The sequence below is a fragment of the Gallus gallus genome, chromosome 4 (genome assembly GCF_016699485.2).
Source record: "Gallus gallus isolate bGalGal1 chromosome 4, bGalGal1.mat.broiler.GRCg7b, whole genome shotgun sequence".
NCBI classification, from domain to species: Eukaryota; Metazoa; Chordata; class Aves; order Galliformes; family Phasianidae; genus Gallus; species Gallus gallus.
In genome coordinates this window covers 2,472,818-2,486,558 of record NC_052535.1, presented here as the reverse complement: position 1 = coordinate 2,486,558, position 13,741 = coordinate 2,472,818, and the positions used below count along the sequence as shown (strand labels likewise).

At 56.5% G+C, this 13,741-nt stretch overlaps 1 protein-coding gene across 4 annotated transcripts in view; it reads left to right on the top strand.

Annotated features, from left to right (window-relative positions):
* Positions 1 to 11: 11 nt before the first annotated feature.
* Positions 12 to 13,741, top strand: part of DLG3 (discs large MAGUK scaffold protein 3) — a 56,389-nt gene continuing 42,659 nt past the window's right edge. For 3 of the 4 annotated variants that reach the window (XM_046940960.1, XM_040700053.2, XM_426264.8), the window contains exons 1-4: positions 12 to 315; positions 1,757 to 1,888; positions 4,498 to 4,616; positions 5,456 to 5,599. In XM_046940960.1, coding sequence (XP_046796916.1) covers positions 267 to 315; positions 1,757 to 1,888; positions 4,498 to 4,616; positions 5,456 to 5,599 — 444 coding nt within the window. In that variant the 5' untranslated portion in view covers positions 12 to 266. The remainder of the gene's footprint in view (positions 316 to 1,756; positions 1,889 to 4,497; positions 4,617 to 5,455; positions 5,600 to 13,741) is intronic. The other variant, XM_015278412.4, reaches the window with a different exon arrangement.

Here is a 13,741-nt window from a genome sequence, read left to right as displayed (position 1 = left end):
GGCGGCGGCTCGGCCGCTCGTGGGTTGGCACCGAGCGGAGCGGCCGCCGGCCACGGCGGAGCGATGATCCGCAGGGAAGGTAAGGAGAGCCGAGCCCTGCCCCGCCCCGCCCCGCCCGCAGCTCCGGGAACCGCGGCCCGCAGAGCTCAACAAGTGTCCGCCCCGCCGCACCGCGAGCGAGCCGTGCCGGGACAGCGCCCGCGGCTCCCCCGGGATGGAGAGCTGTGGAGGGGGTGTCCGGCTGCGTGCCCTCCCCGGGACGTGGGATGCGTCCTTATAGCAGCGTGGCTGTGGGGCGCTGCGCATCCTCTGCGGGTAGGGAGGCCGTGGGCGCGTGGGTCAGGTGAGGAGGGACCCACTGTAAGCGGGGCGTGCTCCTACAGGTGCCGTGATGCTCAGGCTGTCCTCTGGGTTTGGTACGCAGGGCCAGTGCTCCCTGCTCCTGTGTCACCCACCGTGAGGGGCAGCGCGATGCGTGCCGTTCTTCCCGCATATCTCGGGCTGGGTGGGATGGTTACGCCGTGCTCAGTCTGCGTCCCGATGTGGTGGCCGCAGTTCTCCACCTGCTTCTTTAGGCTCTGCTGATGAGGTCAGGGATGAGCACTGAAGATGACTCACAGGATGCTGGGCAGTGGCTGGAGCCGCTGTCTGATGTTGCAGAGAAAAAAAGTCCTCAGTGCTGATATGGGGCTGGAATGCCTGTAAAGCCCAATGATGGTGGAGCCCTGGAAAGTCCCTGCTCTTCCCAAAGCTGCTGGGGAGCCCAGCTCTGAGCGGGAGCGGTTCACGCTTCCCCTGGCTCCTTTCTCTTCTGCTCCGGGGATGAGTCAGTGTGGTCTGGTGACACAGGCAGGACCCCAGCAGGGTGAGCTGGGACAGCAGGTGGCACGCGCCCTGGCAGACACAGACCCCCTTGTTTGGTGACCTGAATTCCCCGCCGAGAGCCCCGGGACAAGCAGGACCATCCTTTCTGCATGAGTTCCTGGGTCAAACGATGAGCCTCCGACAGCAGCGGGACGCCTCCCCCGCCGCCTCGCACAGACTCCCTTTGTCTGTGGGCTGCTGGGGTGACAAAGGGAAATATTCAGAGGCAGGGCTGGGACGGGCTCAAGGTCCGTGGGAGCTCCACACCCATCTGTATGGGTCACATCTGGGGTTGGTGCTGGATTTTGCCCAGCTATAGAACTGAGTTGGCCAGAAAAACATCGAGCTATCCTGGCACTGGGAGCTCACAGCCCCGTTGTTTTAGGGCCAAGGTTGGCCCATCGCTATGGGGATATTGGTCACAACAGCCTTCTGGCCAGCATCCCTCCTTCCCGGCTCTATTTCCCACTGACCTAAGGTTCCACTGCATGGAGCAATTCTCATCCTTCACCTTGTAGAATTGCAAGCTTTTCTGCCTGTGGAGCTGAGCTATTTGTGACGTCTTTGCACAGCCCACTATGCTCATCTCTGCTGTGACCGTCTGGCCCTGCATGGGAGAGCTCATAGGGGTCACACAGCCCTGTACAGTGGGAGTGTGTCCAGCTCCCAAAAACTCTGTCTGGGAGGCAGTGGTGCTTGGGCTGCCTGCAGGGACACCTGCATAGGAAAGCTGCTTTAGTGGCTGTCCAGCTCTTAGAAGTCTGGAGCTAGAAGGCAATGGAGGTATTGCATGGATGAGCTCTTTGCACTCAAGGGTGCATTAAGCCCTCCTAGAGGATGTCTGTCCATCTCCCAGCATTAATGCTGTGTTCCTCCTGCGTCCCCTCTGTAGACACCGAACGGGCCGTGGAAATCCTGACGAGATACCAAAGCACCCTGTGCTCCCCCGAGGAACAGGAGCTGAAAGCCTCCATCGGAAAGATCTCACACATCTTCCAAAGTGAACTCTTTCAGGCTCTGCTGGGTAAGCCCCTTCCTGCTGTTCTTTGGGGGATTGCAGTCAATGGGTGCTCTTGGCCAGAGCAGTCCCACTCCCACCTGCGTGGTTTCTCTTAGGACATACATTTAGGAGCTATGTCAGAGATGATTCCAATGCAACCCGGGCTGCTGTGAAGGCACAAAGCAGACGATTTGTGTATTAGAGCACAGAAGTGATGTGGGGAGAATAAAGCTGGGTGGGTCAGGTCTGTGCTCGGTGTCACATGGGGAGGGAGGTGGCACAGCAGTCCTGCTGTCCTGTCAACACGAACACCAGGGAGTGCCTCTTGGTTGCTGGTGACCTTTTCAACTGGTTGAGCAGGATATTAGTTCCCGGGACAGAGCCAGCTTTCACTTGATGTGTTTACCTAACGAGGAATTTGCATTAATTGCTTCCTCCCCCATCCCTTGAGTGCTGTTTGTGAATTCCTCCCTCCTCGTGCAGCCCTGTGTGATGCTGCCGCTCGCTGCGCTCACATACGGATCACTCGGTGTCCTCAGCCCCATCCCCATGGGTGCACAGGGATGAGTGAGGCTGACACGTGGAGGGCAGAGAGCTCCCATTCCATCTGCTTTTCACCCACCCTTCTCCCAGTGGGCTGCTGTACCTCAGGAGTTTGCTTGGAGCCACAGGGCTGGGTCGGAGTGTTTGCAGGGTGTGCTGCGCCTACGCCTGCACCTGTGCTCCCCTTCCCACGGCACGGGGTGCTGCTGCCTCTGTCCTCTCTTGTGCTCTCAGCAGCACCTGCTTGGTTGGGGTTTTTTTTTGAAGGGAGGCACAGTTAGGCAAATGCACGAGGCTGATACACAGTCATCCTCAACTTGTGCTCCTGTAGGTAACGCCTTCCCAAGACATACGTTTTGAGCACCGAAGCGCGTTTATTGGTAGCAGAGCTAATGCTAGTGCCGAATGTTGCAGTGTTTCACATGTTGCTCCACATGAAAAATGCAAGGGGTGGCGCTTCCCGGACACTTCTTTAGAAATAAGCTGCTTTGTGAACTCAGACTCTGCTCCTGGGCTATTGGGATGCAGTGTGCACGGGGCCAGGCGCTGTGCCGGTGCCCTGTGTTGCTGTGCCTGTGCTCTGCTGGACGCTGCTCCCCCTGCAGCCCCTTGCATCCTAACAAAACGTTCATCTGTTTGATGCACGGAGCCCAGGAGGAAAGTGTTAGACCATGCCTGATCTCTGCTCTCCCTTGCTAGTCTGGAGTTGCTCTTCCTTACTGGATTCAGAGGGGATTTACACCGCCATCAAGTGGGCACCAGCCTGTAAACAGAACATAGGGCTCCCCAGGACCCCATCCCCAACGCTCACAGTGACATTCCTGCCCCTGATAGGGACACCAGCAGCAGTGTTTCCTTGTGACGGAGCCATCCAAATCCTGTGTTCATTTTTGGGAAGTCTTGTGCATTCCAAGCGTAATCCACGCAGGCAGGAGCCCGTGCTATCCTGTTACGCAACGCCTATTTTCATAAGCAGAGGGAGGGATGTTTTTGCACAAAAATGAAGTCTGTCTGTCCGGCTGTGGGACAAACACTGGCCGTGAACCTCAGGGCTGATCAGTGACGGCTTCAGGGGCAGCTTTTGCCACCAAAGGTGCACCTGGGGACTGGCATCTGTGCACCCCTCCCTTCTCTTCCCATGGCCGCTGGGTTCCCTGCAGGGCACCCTTTGCCAAGCAGCGGGTTCTGAAAAATCTCTTAAAGATGTGATCTGACAAACCCCTCTGGAGCCTTTGGTTCCCTTTGGGGCTGCTGCAGAAACACAGTATCACAGAACCGTTAAGGTTGGAAAAGACCACTAAGCCCACCTACTCCAACCCATCCCCACCGTGCCCGGTAAAGTGGGGCTCCCCAGGCTCCTCCGCAATGAACACAGAAAATGAATTCCTTTTCCCTGCTGTGGCTTTCCTCCTTCTGAGTGCTTCTTTCCGCCCAGCCCCTTTCTGGCCCCGCAGCCCTGACTGCCTCCAGTCTCCCACGTGCTGTCAGGATTTATGGCTTTGCCATGCTGCATGCAAGGCGTTCACCAAACCCCCTCAGCCGACCTCTTGGAGTGGTACATTTAACCTGGCAGCATTTACCCTCCTTTCTGGCTTTCTCATTTGGACACAGTTTCAGCTATTTAGGGGCATGCCTTCTCCCTTTCAAAGCCTCCTTTCCTGCAGTGCTTTCCTCCTTTTTGCCGTGTAACATCCACCAGGCAACGCTGCACGTGTGCTCTGATGTCACGATGCGGAGCCTCTAAATAGGCTTTGCTGCTTCCCACCCTCTTTGTCACCCCTTCCAGTTCCTTTCTGAAGAGTTTCTCACTTTTTTCTGTAGTTCCCCTTCTGAAATTAAACACTTAAATGCGGTGATGTCAGATTTGCTGCTCCTGCAGCACCGGGCTGGGGCTGCTGCGTGTTTCCATTAGGAAGTGCAGTGGCCCCACTGCTTCCTGCAGTGCCCCGTGGGTCGGATGGAGAGGGGAAAACGCTCCTGGCAGGGCTGCAGGGCTGGGAGGAGGCGCCCACAGACCCTGCACCCAATGCAGGACATTGGCACTATGCTCCCTGCCCTCTCCTGATGTTGTTTCTTGTGCTGTTTTGCAGATATCCACGAATTCTATGACTTCACTCTGCGCTCAGCACCCCTGCAGCCTCCCAGCCCAGCAGTGCATCGTGGCACAGCCCGGCACCTCAGCCCCAGAGAGCCCCACAGCCCCCCCGAGGTAAGAGCCGCTCCATTCCCTGCAGAGGGGACAGGTTGGCATCAGCTCCCAGGCCAGCAGCGTGTTTCCACACCTCCTCTATCAGAGCTTGCCTCAATAATTAGGCAACATCTCTCATTCATGGGCGTTAATTGAATTATTCCTAATGCAAACGACTTCAGCTCTAGCTCTGCTTCTTGCTCTGCTTTCTGCTGTGGATGTACTGGGGCTCTGATCGAGCCACCTCGCGAGCTGCTTTTGATAACTGGAGTTGGGCCTTTCAAGTTTCCTTTTTCAGGATTTTTTCTGTCTCTCTGATAACTTCCACGTCTCTTATTTGCATTCTCTTTAATTTCCAACAGTCTTTTAAGAGATACAGCACCAGGCAGAGAGGCAGTGACTGAGCAGTAGGCTCCGAGTTATCTCATAGGCGCAAAAGCAAATTGAATTGCCTTGATGGAGTGGGGGCAGTTTTGCCTTTCCAGGCCTGCTCCCATCCTTACCTCACAGCTCTGGATCTGGTCTATGGCAGTGAATCCGTTTTCAGTGGGCTTACAACTTATTTCTGGAGCAACAGGCACTGGGATCCTATTTAGTTTTCCGGGGCTGCAAGAGGCCCATTCTCAGCAGTGGGGTCCGCCTTCCCAAGCACACGGACACCATCACATCCCTCCTTCTTTCTTCAGAGAGATGCGTGGAGACATCTCATTTTGCTGGAACATAGAATGGAACGGGTTGAGTTGGAAGGGACTTAAAACATCATCCACTCCCAGGCCAGCAGTGGGATCCCCCTGCCCTGAACGCACCCCGGGGGCTCGCAGCCCTCCCTACCCACCTCTGTGTCCCGGGTCTCATTGCAGCCACCGGTCCAGGATGGTGAGCAAAGGCTGCTGGCGGTGACACCGGCGACGCCCCCAAGGCTGGTGAGGGTGACAGCACGCCGGACGGAGGCACCAACCAGTGTCTGCAGCCTGGTGCTGGGCTCCCGCAGTGCCCTGCCGCAGGTGAGCCCCCGCACCGCGTCCCACCACCCGGCCACCAGCTGCCACCGCGGGGACAGCACCGGGGCTGCGTGCCCGTAGCACTGTGAGATGGTGCCAGGGAGGTGCCTGGGGCTGGTGTTTCCCTGGGCTCTTCCCATTGGGATGGTGATGCTCAGGCTGAGAAACGTGGCAATAACACCAACGGCATCCCCGTGCGTTGGCGCTCGTGCGGTCCAGTGTCAGCGTTGGGAGGGCAGATGGATGTGGCGCAGGATGGAAATCCTCCCAGCCCCATCCCCATACCTCCACCTCACTCCCACCTCGCAGATTTCCACCTTTTTCTCCAAGCTCTTCAATGGCAGGTCCATTCCTCAGCATACCAGGAGCTTTTCTCTGCTGTTTGCCATCTATCTGAATGCGGGTTGTAAATCTCAGCTCCCTCCTGGTGCGAGCGCATCGCGTGGGCTCCGTACCTGATGTTGGTTGTAGGGACGAGTGAAGGGCAAAACTCGCTCTGAGCCTTTAGGGAGGGATGGAGTGGCTGTGATGGATGGAGCTCACCAGACGTAAAATAACACGAAGGGTTTGTTTTCCTTGGCACAGCTTTAATCAGTCCTTATTTGCTAGGTTGGATTCTTCTTCCAAAGTATTTTAAACGTGAAAATCACACTGCTGCTTTTCTCCCCGTTTTCAATGTTTCCCTTCTCGCTTTAGACTCCAATAAAATGGGTGATGCCCCATTTTTTTCCTTACTGTTGAATTTCTCCTTTTCCTTTCCCTGCTCCCTGCGTCTTCAAACACTCACCAAATCCTTACCAGTGCTGGAATAGGGGGGGGGAATGTGGTTAAATGGAGACATGAGGTGCAGTCTGCAATCAGCCCACCCCTGGTGGTGGTCTCAGTGGGGAAAACTTTGTATGTGCTGGGAATCCACCCGCTTTTATTACTTCATCCCCTGGGATTCTGGATGGAGCCTTCCCCCTTGTGTTCCACCCTGGTGTCTCTGGACTGTACCCCTGGGTGTGGGGCTCTCAGGGGCAAGAACCTACAAGCACAGCATTCAGCCCCACACACCTGGCTGAGATGCAGACACCTCCCCTCCATTTTGAGATTTCACACGGTGGGGAATCTGCCGTGTGATGGTCCGGCTCTCCTGATGGTTGTTTATCCTTTCCATTAAAAATGTGCACTTTACTGCTAGCCTGGATTCCTCTCGCTTTAGCTCCCAGCCCCAGGAGGTTTTGCTGCCTTTGTTTGCCAGGATAAAGGGCCGCAGCAATCAGAACTGTTCCCAACATGTCAGTATTTATAGATGCGTCTGAGTTCCCTCTTAACTTTCCCTTAGATAAACTAAACAGATTGGCTTCCTCACTTGCTCGGTGTTGTTCCAGCCCTGAAATCGTTCCTGACATTCTTTTCTGAAGTGTTCCCTTTCTTTTCAGCCTTTCTTTTCAGCCTTCTCCTTGCATGGGGTCAGGTCGGGGTGATGGGCACCTTCAGCCAAAGCACTCCCACCCACAGCTCTTCCCTCCCAACCCAGATGGGTGCAGAGCAGTGGCCTGGAGGGAAGACCTTTGGGATGATGATGTGCAGTGCTTGGCCGTGCTCGGGGCTCTTCTGTCCATGGGGCAGCTCTCCTGGACACCGGGATCAAGCAGTGCTGGAAGCTGCAGGCTTAGAGCTGCTCCTCTCCAAGCTGGGATGTGGCAGGTTGGCCATGGAGGTGAGCCCTATCCCTCAGCTGTCCTCACCTGAACATCATCATGGTTGCTGAAGACCTGCTTTGTCCTGCACCCCCGCATGCAGGATGTCATGGTGCTGGATGACCCTCCACACCCAACTCCTGCCCAGCTCCTTGGTGGCTTCTTGTTCCTGGCTTTTGGTGCTGTAATTCTAAAGCACTTGGGTTGCAAATGGCTCTCGGAAGAACCGAGGAGGCTTTTACAGTAGATTATAGTCAGTGATAATAGGGCACTTGGGCGCCAAGGCAGGGCAGAGCAGCTGCATCCCTTGTGCTGTCAGCCCACGAGCAGCGGCTCCAGTGGATACCTAACAGCTGAGAAGAGGCATGGAGACAAACTGGTGTGTCTTGCCTGCTTCTCTTATTGCATCCATCACTGCAAATAAGTCTTCCATTGTCCTGGCTCCGGCCTTCCTGCCTGCAGTGGTAATGGCAGAGTGAAAGTCGCTGCAACCTGCCTTAGCCAGGAAGGTGCGCGGGAAACGAATGGCCTGTCTGCACAAATGCTTCCAGGAACAGGAAACGTTCCGTCTGCTGGCACAGCTCCGTGCACTCCGAGTAGCCCCGCAAAGGCCGTGCAAATGGCTGCTGCTCAGGAAGCAGGACCGGCACGCAGAGCATCGGTGTGCTTCTGGGGCTGAAGGCATCCCTCCATGGGAGAGCGACGTTCAGCCCACAGAGGGATGCGGATAGCTGCAACGCCCCGTGGAAGCACACTCCTGCATGTCCTGTGGGGTTTTATCAGCCAAATCCTCCGTGTCAGCCTCTCTCTGCTTTAGTTTTTGGGGCTTCTGCGTGGGGAACCCGAGGCTTCTCCTGCAGCGCTGCCCGTCTGTGCCCAGGGGGTGGCAGGAAGGCTTCGTCTCTCTGAAAGCACCATCCTTACCTCCCCCTCCCTCCCGGCTCGGGGAGCAGAGAGCAGCCAGCTGGAGCGATGAATGCAGGAGGAACAATACCGTTGATGAGCAGAAACGCTGCGCCTGCGAGGGAGCGCTGCTCGGCCCCTCGCGGAGCCGCTCTGACTTCATCTCTGTCACTGTGCCACCGCAGCCTGCCCTGCACGTCCCTCCCCACGGCGATACCGATCCCAACAGCCGATGCTGAGTGCCAGCAGCTCTTAGAGTGGTGGAGGGGCTGCTTCAGCAAGCAGTTGTGCCTCGTGTGCTTCTGCACTGCTGGCGGATGGGAAACCTTGCCGGCAGAGGTGCTGCCTCTCATCCAACCGTGCCCCTGTGTGCCGGGTGGAGGCTGTTTTGGAAGGTCAAACTTCCCTTCCTGCCATCGCAGGGAAGATGTGGCCCGGCCCTGCAGGCCCTCAGGAGCCCTCTGTGCTGCTGTCAGTGATGAAGAAGACGCACGTGTCTGCCCTGACCCCCAGCTTGGGGGCTGCCCCGTCAGCACCACCGCGCCTGTCTGCTTCCCCTCGAAAGCCAAAGCACTGAGGCTAAGCAGATGTCCGTCTGTCTGTCTGCCTGTCTGCTGTAACTCGCTCCAACTCAGCCACGCACATCAGCCCTTGCAGCACAGACACCCAGCCGGGCAGCCGCTGCCCGTGTCTCAAGGATGCTGCTGTGCGGAGGGGATTTCAGCATGGGCTGTGTCAGGGAGAGCTGTCACTTCGGTGGACGTTTTGGGGTTGAATGGCCTCAGCTTTACTAGAGGCTCTTGCTATTCTTGCTGCAGAGATGAACAGGGAGATGCTTAGACTTCAGTTCTCCCAGCTCGATGTACAGCTTTAACAAAGGATGAATTTGATGGAGCCACCAGCCTGTCAAACACAGATCACGTGCAGCCATCTGTTCCTGCTCTATTCAGGGACTTTCTGTCTAAAACCAGTGGCAAAAAAGAAGATCCACAGCAGGCTGCAAGGCTTTTCTGGCTCTGCAGCACAGGAGGGTTCCGCTGGAGATGGGGCTGTTGGTCTGTCCGTTCATTCAGGTCATCGTTGCTGTATGGGAGTTATTTTGTTTGGTAATGGTGCAAGCAGTGCTGGGGCTGTCCCATAGACAGCCATGCTTTCATCACTCAGCTGCACTCTGAGTCCATCTTTCCAGATCCATGCTTCACTGACCTCCTCCTGCTGTCCCAAGCAGAGCAGGGCTGCTGGCATTACCTGTGCATTGAGATTCAAGCTTTCCCAGGGCTTCGCTCTGAAAGCAGGAGCTGAGACCACCCGAGCAGGATGGGGACTGAAGCGCCTTTGGTGCTGGTCTCTGGAGGCTGATTATAAATCTCCCGGGTGTGTTTTTGCAAAGCAAATGGGCTCCCCTCTCCATTTTGTTAAAGGAACAAACCGAGCTGGAAGGCAGAGCCTGGCAGGCCAGCTGCTTCCTAACTGGAGCTGGGAAAACGTCGCTGCATCTTAATGGTGTCGGGAAGGATGGAATCAGAACGGTGGTGAAAGAGGCATCACCAACGCTGTTATAAATAGAGCAGCCGTGATGACTGCTCAGGAGGGTTTTTAGTCTTTGGGATTTGGAGGATAAGCACTGAGCTGTGCTGAGAGGTCCATTATCCGTGGCTTTTGTAGGAGTTAGGAGAATCTGCAGGGGAATGAGGGCAGTGGATGAGTGCAGGTTTGGGAATCGTCCCTCTCGTGAATCCGAGTATGACCCCATTTTAAGGCTTTCTGCTACATGCTGCTGCCTCTTGCACTGCTCTGCCTGCTCCAAGGTGGTTGCACCATGCATGGCTGCAAGGATGGTTTTCAGTACCTGTTGTAACCACGCAGCCTGCAAGCACGCAGCCTCGTGCAAGAACTTTGCTGGCATTGCACCTAAGAAATGATTCCAAGCATTGAGATTCAGGCAAAGGACCCCTGTGCTCTGTGGCCTAGATAGCTCTCAGGGCTGGCACAGCTCAGGCATTCTGGTGCCCGCAGCACTGGCATACGGAGCATCGTGCCCAGCCTCACCACCAGGCACCCACCTGTGCATGCCCGGAGCTGGGCTTGGCCCTGCCAGCATCACAGCCGTGTCCTCCACATGTCTCTTCCCCTTTCAGGGTCATTTTCAGACTGGGTCACTTCGCAGCCGGGTTCCTGCAGACCACATGCAGGAGTATGCAGAGAACAACCAAGGGGAGGATGCACTGCGGTGCTGGGGAGGCACAGCCTGCTCCTGGGCTGGTGTCATCTCTGATGCCATCAGGTCCCTGCATGCCACGTTGCTGTGTTCCGTACATGTCGGGACATGTTTCGTAAGCTGAATCTCACATGGTGTTTTTGCAGGGAGGTTTTGTGCCTTTTTGCTGCTGCAGGAGTGCGTTCGTGGGGCTGCTTTGGTGCAGGAGTGTAGCAATAGAGCTGCTGTCCCAGTTCTCTGCTGTCACCCATCCATGAGCCCCCCACAACAGCCAGATCCTGGGACCTGAGCAGCCGTGTCCCAGCCTGCAGGTGGGGAGAGTCACCTGTCACCCCGGGCTTATGCCAGGTGGGTCAGTGCTGATACACAGCTGTCTGTCAGTGTGTCCGTGCCTCTGTCAGCCTGAGCTGCACCTTCTGTCTGCCCCACGCGTGGGCGCACGCTTCAAGGTCACCTCACGGCTTCCGAAACTCTCCCTTCTTCTCTTGGCGTGCAGACGGCGGAGGGATGAGTTCAAATGCGACGCTGCGCCTTTAAGAGAGGCCCGTGAGCCGGCGGCGGCCCTGCGGCACGGCCGCTGATTGGCTGAGCGGCGGGCAGGCGGGCGGGGGGCGGGGACAGCCATTCAGAAACTCCGAGGTGCACTCGCTCCCTTAAAGGGGACGCGGCGGTGCTGAAAGGTAGGGCCGAGCCGGGGCGGGCGGCCACCTCCGGTTCATCGCGACCGGCTCTGGTAACCGCCGGGTCCCCGCGTACACCCGCACGCTGCTGCCCTGGATGGGTGGCCTCCCTGAGCCCTTGGTTGCAGGGACAATGCAAGCGGGCACCCCAAGCCCATGGGACGTGTCAGTGCTTTATTGCCATGCCTGTGCAGAACTGAGTCATGTTAATGTTTAATTCGAGGTAAGGGCCTTTTCCCTGTTTTTTTATGGGCTTCCAGCAGTGCCTCTGACGCTTAAAACTGCAGTTTAGCTCTGAAATGCATGATATGATTCCCCTGTGGCTATGCATTGCAGACCCCCCAAAAACCCTCTGCCCCTTAAAAGGGAGTGTGAGCTTCAGGGCAGGAGCTGAGCAGAGTGGCTGTGTCCACGCCCGATGCCCACTGCAATTGCTTGCTGCTAAATAGAGCCTCTGCACAAAGAGAACTCGGGCTGTTCCTTGGGGACCTGCTGTTGGTCCCCAACGTGAAGCTGTGGTGCTCAGCCCCATCAGCACACCAGGGAATATTTCATAGTTCATTTGCTGCAGTTGCAACTGCAGAAGGCGGCTCTTGGTGCTGATGGAAGAGCCTCGTGCAGCTGCTGCCGCAAGTGAGGAGATGGAACTGTGGCACCGGGCAGCGTATCAGCACTCATTAATAAAATGAAAACGGTTTGGCCCTGGAGGAGAATTAATTTGTTTGGCAACTGTGCCAAGAGCGCTGAGAGCTCGGGATCCCATCCTCCCCACGGTTACAAGGGTGATACCTTCCATCAGCCCCTATGCTCCAGCTGGCGCATGGCTTTGGGGCAGCGGCTGTCACGCTGGGGGCTCTGCACGCTATGAGCACCCTCCAATCCTAGGAAGGCTGCAGGCGCACCAAACCCTTCTGAGCTGGCTCCAATCCCTCCCTTCGTGCTGACCTTGCGATGGGCAGTGCCCATCCCTCACACTGCCTTCCTTTTCCTGCAGGACCTCGTGTGAGAGGAAGGAAGTGACGGCAGGGGCTGAGATGCCGGCAGCGCCCACTAAAGCCGTGCCGCCTTCGTGCCGTGTAAATAGCACCGACTCTGGGATTTCTTGATGCTTTGCTGAAATTAGCACCTGAAAAAATGAGCAGCTGCCAAAGCCACATTTAATTAAGACGGGCAGGCCTTGGTAGGAAGAGTAGAGCTGATCACAGAGTGCTCGGGTTCCTTAAAGTGCACCTGGCCCTGCACCGACCTCCTGAGCCTGGTAACGCATCCTGAGCCCCACACGGTGCTTTAGGGAGCAGTGCAGGCAGCAACCAGGATTATATTCCTGTTGGTTGGGGCTGGCAGATGACAATTGTGGCTGTCTGTAAATGAGGAGGAATGAAACAACCCTCGCAACAAGGACAGAGCAGAGCTAAAGCAGGATATGCAGGCAGGGAGCTGCAAGATGGGGAGGACTCCGTGAGGCTCAAGGGAAATATGGGGCCTCTGTCTGTATGTGGCAATGGGGTACCCATAGATAAGTGAGCTGGGGGAGGAAGCAGGAGGTGCAGGCCTGGACTTGCCAGGGGAAAAACAGAGCCAATGCTTCTCTTAATTGTTTGTTTCATTTCTTATTAAAGCATTTTTCCCTACCAGGTCTCGTCCTTTGCTTTCACACTCCCTCCTCTAAGTGAAAGCCCATGTCCTTACCTGTCCTCACTGCAGGACTGAGTGAACAGAGCCACACAGGAGCAGGGCAGCATGCACATTCTGGGCGCACCTCTGATGCTGGAGTGACCCAGATCTCAGAGGTGCTGGGCAGCCAAGACAGGCTTTGTCCCTCAGTGCTCAGACAGGAGGTGCTGACCACCTGCCCATTCCTACAAGGCTTGTTGTGATCTATGTGCAGCAGTCCCCTGCCCCTTACAGCCGTCCTAAGCTTGGAGCCAGGGGGCTTTCAGCATGAACTTGTCACAGCTCCATGTCATCAAGAGCAGCATGTGACTGTGGCACCCACGCTGTAACAGAGGCAACCTGGACAGCCCAGAAGCAATGAATTGCAGCCAGTGCTGGGGAGGACGGACTGCACTGCATTGCACAGTGGGGACTGTGGAGCTCAGGGCTTCTGGAACAACATGGATCTTATTACAGCTGTTAATAATTAGAAGGCCGGGCTCAGCTTTTCCTTAACGAGTCAGATAAGGTTTTCTGCAGTGGTCTTCCTTTCTACCCTTCAAGTTGTGAGGGTGACTCTCTTTCAATCTTTTGTGCCAGAGGTGTGGAACCACTGAGCTGCCCTCCTGCACAAGTGGGGATTTTGGCAGCCCCAAACACTCTGCTCTTACCGTCCCCTGATAGCAGTGGTTGGAAGCAAAGGCCCTCGGCGTTTCTACACCCCAAAAAGGGCTCACAGGCAGCAACCCCAGGGTGCGGTGCTGGAGTGCACAGTAACAGAGCAAAGAGGGAGGAGAGCTGATATGGAGATGCACCCGTGTGTGCGGAGCTGGGGATGGGGACGGGGCGAGGACAGCTGCAAACGAGACAGGGAACTGTTGAGCGAAGGGTTTCTGGATTCCCACAAGCACGAGGTGCTGGGGAGCAGCAGGGCACGAAGCGGGGCTGAGCAGGCCGTGGGGCTGCACGGCACGGCGTTTTGCGGGCGGGTTTTGGCACCGCTGCC